The sequence below is a fragment of the Mytilus galloprovincialis genome, chromosome 6 (assembly GCF_965363235.1).
Source record: "Mytilus galloprovincialis chromosome 6, xbMytGall1.hap1.1, whole genome shotgun sequence".
Lineage (NCBI taxonomy): Eukaryota > Metazoa > Mollusca > Bivalvia > Mytilida > Mytilidae > Mytilus > Mytilus galloprovincialis.
Window position 1 is genome coordinate 65758067 of NC_134843.1, and position 6690 is coordinate 65764756.

A 6690-nucleotide genomic window follows, 5' to 3' on the forward strand; every position below is an offset into this window, starting at 1 on the left:
GAGCCTCTTCCGAATGATGACAAAGACATTCCGTACTTCATCGTTGGTGACGACGCGTTCGCCCTCAGAAGTTGGCTAATGAAGCCCTTTTCTAGGAGGAACATGACCCTTGAAGAGAGAGTTTTTAACTACAGGCTATCGCGATCACGAAGAGTTGTTGAAAACGCATTTGGGATACTTGCAAATCGATTTCAATGCTTACTTTCAACTTTAAAGCAAGAGCCTAACAATGTCGTATCCATTATTCTGGCCTGTGTTTGTCTGCACAATATAATGAGGATAAGATATCCAGGTGATCAGAACATTTTGTTAGACAGAGAAGACGAGAACCACCTTTACCTGGAGCTTGGCGAGACGAAACAAACCTGAAGGACATTGATGATGTGCAAGATCGCAACTATCCTATCAAGGCAGCAAAACAACAAAGACTGTATCTTAAACACTATTATTCGTCACCTGCAGGAAAAGTTCCATGGCAAGAACGAATGGTTCAATAACGTTTTTTAACTGTCTTATCGTAGTATATTTGAATGATAAGTATATGATTTGTACTTTTGTTTATTTAACTTTGAATGTATCAAAAAATATTATCATGATACATGTAATTAAACTTTAAGAAATTCTTCTATCAATACCAGTTTTCTGGTCTTTTAAAAACAATGGCACGCATGGGTCAGCATACTTAGGATAAATTGAAAATTTCATTATTATAACACTAAAACAACAAGACAAATCAAAATAAAAAAAAAACTTTGGGATCCCGCTAACATATTTAACCCCGCCGCATCATGTATGCATGTGCCTGTCCCAAGTCAAGAGCCTGTAACTCAGTGGTTGTCGTTTGTTGCTGTGTTACATATTGTTTTTCGTTCATTTATTTGTACATTAATAAGGCCGTTAGTTTTTTTTTTTTCGTTCGAATTGTTTTACATTTGTCATTTCGGGTCCTCTTATAGCTGACTATGCGGTATGGACTTTGCTCAATGTTGAAGGCCATACGATGACCCATAGTTGTTAATTTCTGTGTCATTTGGTCTCTTGTGTAGAGTTGTCTCATTGGCAATTACACCACATCTTCTTTTTTTTATATTAACCAACAAAATAATCACTCAAACAAAAAAACTTTTAATTTTACAGACAACTGTCATAATACATGAAATAAACAAACTGTCTACATAATAGAGTCGTCTTTTAATGTCATTCATATAAAACTTTAAAACACCTGTACGGTTCCTGGTATGAATAAGTTTATGAGAAAAGTGACGATGAGGGTGAATCAACGTTCATTGAATCCGATTGCATTATTACACTGGCAATACTTGATGTTGTAATATCTTGTGCGCATGTAACAGGTGGAGCAGAATGTGCTCTTATAGGTTCAATGTCTGCTTGAGTTTTAGACCGGTTTTGCAGAAAGACGACGTCCTGTCCAGGTAGCTGATATTGCTGCTGCCATGCAGGTAGGTACCCAACATTACTTGATTGATTACAGAAGCTGCCCATGGGAACATTCAATGCAGATTGTTGACCAGTGAATCCCTGCAACAAAAAAAACCATGACCATATAAACAAGTTTGATCAGCTGTGTATCATCGGCGTTGGAATTAGGTACTAGAACTGGGGTTATGCGGGGTTTCAAGGAAGGATAATTAACATAACTGTACGGGGTACTGTTGCCTTGTTCGGTAATGCCGATTTCTTAAAGATAAATAAATCCCAGTTCCTAAGTCAATGATACACAGCAGTGGCGGATTCGGGAGGGGGGGGCATAGAGGGCGTACGCCCCTTTATTTGTACTTTTTTCCCCCCTTTTTACGTGATTTTAGCCAAAAAAAAAACAATTTCGCCTCGCTCCGCTCGCCAACAAAATATAGTCTACGCCCCTTTCTAAATTCCTGGATCCAATTCTGTAACCATATCGTTTTAATATACGTAGTATATATAAATATATATATATATGACCGGACGCATGACAATTTCAAAATGCAGCAATTACCTGAGAGTAATTACAACACGAGACATCCAAAATATGCAGGTGAACTAAAGAAATGTGTATTTCGAAACATGTTCTGACCTTTCAGTCTTAACACAATACTAGTACTAGTAAATAATATGTGAATAATATACCTGCAGTTGCTGAAGACGTTGTTTATCACGGCTGCGTAGCTCCTTACTTTCCTTTTGAAATCTGCCCAATAGATCCATACTCTCTCTTTTAAACCTGAAAGCAAAAATTTGATATAAATTCATTTAAAAAGTGAGAATCAATATCATATTAATGTAAAATATAGCTATAATGGATTATTTTTGATACATCTCTTCTTTTGAGAAAGTGGGAGGAAAATAATTGAAAACGAATCATACTGAAGTTTGATAAACACCAATCTTTACATATAATATTTTTGCAAAGTTTCATGAAAATCGCTCAATAACTTCAAAGTTTCATTTCAAAACGGCTTAACTTAAAAACGAAGTTTTCGATATATCTTAACATTAAACTTGTAAAAGCTCTCTGTTTAGTACTCAACAATTGAGCAAAGTTTCAATAAAAATTATGGATTCGTTCTTAAATGACTACTTGGTAACAGTCGATGACGGACGGACAGATGGACAAGCGGACGAAAGAGCAGACAGACAGGCAATACGCAGACGAACGGACACTCAACCAAACGTTTTTTACGAAGGGTATTACACAATGCCTTGCGACTTCGTGTGGCGGGGTATAAAAACTAATGTCATTACCATAGCGTATCATCGGACACAGGATGTTGGTACCAGGCTTAAACGATTTGTATGGTGTTCAATTTTAAAGCTGCTACAGTACATCAAAAAGTTGTTGCACTGCACCGTGGAGTTATGTTTTTCCTCCTAAAAAATCAGAATAGACCCTCTGCTCGATGATACACGATTTTTATATAGCGTATTCGGCCGTGTATAGTACACATTCATCAAGTAACAAAACATTAACATACAAAAGCATAGCATACCTCCCCCACAATCTGTCGTCAATACCTGGAAGAATGCTGACCATCCAATGTCCCCAGTTCTGCCTTTCGGGTGTCATGTCCGCGTGACTAGCCAGCTTAGCCTGCACTTGTTTCTGTAATTCAGAAGACTGTTTTATTGCTTCCTGGATGTCTTTTTCAACTGGAGATTGCATCTTCTGGTATTTCTTTTTCGTTTTTGTTGTAACTATAGGAGAGGGAATATCTATTGTGCTGGACGTCTCCTCAAGATTACATTGCGATCTAAAGAAAAAAAAACGATGAAAGTTGTATTTTTTGTTCTAAACAATACAAAAAGACACTCTATCTCTACTACTACGGTGGGTTTTGAACGACCTTGACTGGCTTGACACCCTATCTCATAACAAGAAAACAAGAAATGCCGGAAGCACAATCAATCTGATACAATTACTTTTAACTGAAAAGTATTTACAAATGTAAGTGTGATGGACGGACGGACGGACGGACCAAAACATTATAATAAGTCCTGATGTGAAGATATAGTTTCAATTTAACTAATTATACAAAGAAGTAAATGGTTACTGACCTTCTTTCATCGTCTTCTTGACTTTCCTCTTCGTCCTCATGTTCACTGGGAGAATCGACGCAAGCATCTGTTCCGTATTTTGCCTTGAGTTTCTCTTTCAGCTGAAATATTCAGACATAATCGGAACATTATTTATGTATTCGTACAAGATATATCGAGATAAAGTCAAACGTTTGAAATGAAACAGCTGTAAAATGAATTTCGTAGAATCAGAACATTAAGTATCATTTAGAAAAAGAAAAAAGGTACGGGAATTCAACAAAGGAAATAACAATAAAAGGTAAAAAAAGTGAACTGAAATATTAAGTAATAGAAAACTGTATTGCACACGTTTATTCCTCCTCTGGTTTCTATTCTGGCAATATGTGGACCCAAGAAGCCAAATTTTTCTTTGATCCATTTGTCTCTTTGAGTATCATCTTTTCTGCCTGAACCAGATTTATTGCCTTCTCGTGTCAGTCTTCCGAGCTGAGATCTCATTGACTCAACCCATGTCCTGAGAGTCTTCCAATCCTCTACCCCTAGCTCATTAGCTTTTGCTTGCCATCGTGTATTTTTGAGAGCAGTATCTTTGTACTGATAATGAGCTGAAAGAGAAGAAAAAAATCGGTCACATTGATTTTTAAATATAAAGACCATGCTGTAAGTTTATCTATGTCTACTGGTGGGGTTAACATCTTTTGACATTTATTCTCCGTATTAATATTTTAAATTATAGCAAATAAATACATGTACCTTTGTTGTATAGAGGTTCGTTTTCTCTATACCAATCTGCCAACTCATCCTGCTTTTCTTGTGGTATTTCTAATGGCTTGCTTCTTTTGCGCTTCTCTTTATTGGTATTAGCTGGCTGTTCAGTATCACTATTTTGTGTTTGCTCATTTGTTTCTTGTGTATTAGTTGTTTCAGTCTCAGGCGCCACACTAACTATGCGGCCTCTGCCACGCCCACCACGACCCCTTCCTCTGCCTATGGTCCTCATCAGAACGGTCTGGTTTGAAACACACTAAAAGATAAATCAAATACCGGTAAGAGGAAAATTGGATTTAAAACGGACAATGTGCAACGTAGAATATTTCAAAAGAGCAATTATTATAAAAGGGAAAGCATTGACAATGTTCTAACCAAAGCTTTAAATGTTTTTTCATGATTCATGTATCCACTCAACAAAAATCTTATCTGAAAGAAAAAACAATAAAATCTTTCTTTTGAGTACAAAAAATCTAAATTTTTAGACCATAAAATGGGAACAAAATAATTTAATTACAATGACAGATGTATTAATAATTATAAAGTGTACCTCTATTAATGTCTCCAGATTTGTTTTAGTTACTCTGCTCCCTCTTTGCATCTCTGTCCTTTCTAAATTTTATTGAATAATGATGCCGTTTCATGATAAGTGATCACAGCGTAGTGACACGTGATACTGCGTGCAATAAACTTGCTAAATCGTAGGAAATCGTGCAAAAGCGTACTTGAACCGATTTAGAAACGTACTAAACCCTAGTAATACGTAGTGAAACGTAGTAAACCGTAGTAAAAACGTAGTTTATACGTACTGAAGCGTATTAAAACCTAGTAGAACGTACCCCTTGTAGTTATAAAAAAACCTAGCAAATCGTAACAAAACGAAACAATACGTAGAAGAACGTATCAAAACGTGGCGTAAACCTAGTTAAACGTACGGACCGTTAAAAATGACAAAAAAATGCCATGAAACGTAGCATTTCTACACGTACTAAAACCTAGCTGTCGAAACGTGACAGTGTGACTGAGGCTTAAGTCATTGTTAATATATAACGTAACAAAAATGTACGGCTAAATCGCTAATTAATAGATTGCACAGTGTATGTCAAAATCAGTTCACCTGTAAACACTGAACTGTAGAAATATCAACTGAACATTAATATCGTGTGGTTATATAACATTTTTTTTTCTGACTCTCAAAAACTCTGTTGAATCATATCAGCCCTTGTTGATTCCTATTATCTTTGATAGCCATTTTACCAATTTGTTCATCATATTTGTGATGCTTCAGTCATCTTTAGATTTACATTTTTTTTTAAATAATCGGGGGGGGGGGGGGGGGGGGGGGGGGTCACTGTGGCTTTCCATAGATATGCAATAACAACAAAAAGTTGGTTCTTCATACAGGTATATATTGCAAATTGTAACATGTTAAAAGACCGGTGAAGTATAACATTTTCATTGCAATAAAAAGAATATATTTTCTTGTAAAATGGTGTATTCTTACTTAAAGAAGGTTAACTGAAGGGAGGAGTAATCATTTAGAATCATTCGATGGTAACCGGATGCGGCCAAATCGCCTTTTCGTATTTTCGAGTATTGCCCTCTCACTATTCTAACGCGAAATCGGGAAATCGGGAAATGGAGAAATCGGGAAATCGGGAAAACGAGAAATCGGGAAATCGGGAAAACGAGAAATCGGGAAATCGGGAAAACGAGAAATAAGGAAATCGGGAAATCGACAAATCGACAAAAACACGAAAGCGAAGACGCGAAAACGCAGCATGAATTTCTTGCTTTCGCTTTCTCAAATTCCAGATTTCCCATGCAATTTCTTGATTTCTCGATTTCTCGATTTCTCGATTTCCCGATTTCCCCATTTCCCGATTTCTCAATTTCTCGATTTCTCGTTTTCCCGACTTCGCGTTGGAAAAGTGAGAAGAGAAAACGCGAAAACACGTAAAGGGGAAATGGCCGCATCCGGCCACCATAACATTCAAACACGAAAATCACATTTTATATATTTAATAATTGATGGGTTTTTTTTTATAAATTTCAAACAGGGTAAGATTTTTCGTAAAAAAACCCAAACTTTTCCCAGGCAATGGTAAGCAGCGGCGTCTTCCCCGATGGACTTTGGTGTCCACAGCCCTGACGGAGTAGAACTCCTGAACTGTCATAACCATTTTGATTGGTTGATTGTTGGTTGCTTTACGCCGCATTAGCACAATATATCGCCATAACCATTTTGAATATTTGTCATAATAATATTTCTCCTGTGGATGGGAAACATTCGTATATAGAGCATTGGGGTTCAGTGTCGTTCCGTCTAAAGGGGAAATCACTGGGATTATTTTAGGTATAAGGGGTAGTTAGGGTTATGGGCTAGGT

General features: G+C 36.8%; 1 protein-coding gene across 2 annotated transcripts; it reads right to left on the bottom strand.

Moving 5' to 3' along the window:
* Nucleotides 1–1109: 1109 nt before the first annotated feature.
* LOC143080125 (uncharacterized) lies at nucleotides 1110–5332 on the bottom strand. 2 transcript variants are annotated; one of them, XM_076255819.1, is made up of 6 exons: nucleotides 4288–5332; nucleotides 3883–4139; nucleotides 3553–3653; nucleotides 2988–3248; nucleotides 2128–2221; nucleotides 1110–1539 (listed from the first exon to the last, which is right to left on the bottom strand). In XM_076255819.1, the coding sequence occupies exons 1-6, from the start codon at nucleotides 4532–4534 to the stop codon at nucleotides 1249–1251; spliced, it is 1251 nt and encodes a 416-aa protein (XP_076111934.1). In that variant the 5' UTR covers nucleotides 4535–5332; the 3' UTR covers nucleotides 1110–1248. The 2 variants fall into 2 exon arrangements, with proteins under 2 accessions (XP_076111934.1, XP_076111935.1); XM_076255820.1 differs by lacking the exon at nucleotides 3883–4139 and having other exon boundaries at nucleotides 4288–4475.
* Nucleotides 5333–6690: the final 1358 nt, after the last annotated feature.

What these genes read in the sequence shown, in the direction of transcription:
- LOC143080125 (XM_076255819.1), bottom strand. Translation starts at nt 4,534, where the DNA reads ATGAGGACCATAGGCAGAGGAAGGGGTCGTGGTGGGCGTGGCAGAGGC. An exon ending in CGAACCTCTATACAACAAAG is followed by an intron (nt 4,140 to 4,287) that starts GTACATGTATTT and finishes CTTCTCTTTCAG; the next exon opens with CTCATTATCAGTACAAAGAT. An exon ending in CAAGAAGACGATGAAAGAAG is followed by an intron (nt 3,249 to 3,552) that starts GTCAGTAACCAT and finishes TTTTTTCTTTAG; the next exon opens with ATCGCAATGTAATCTTGAGG.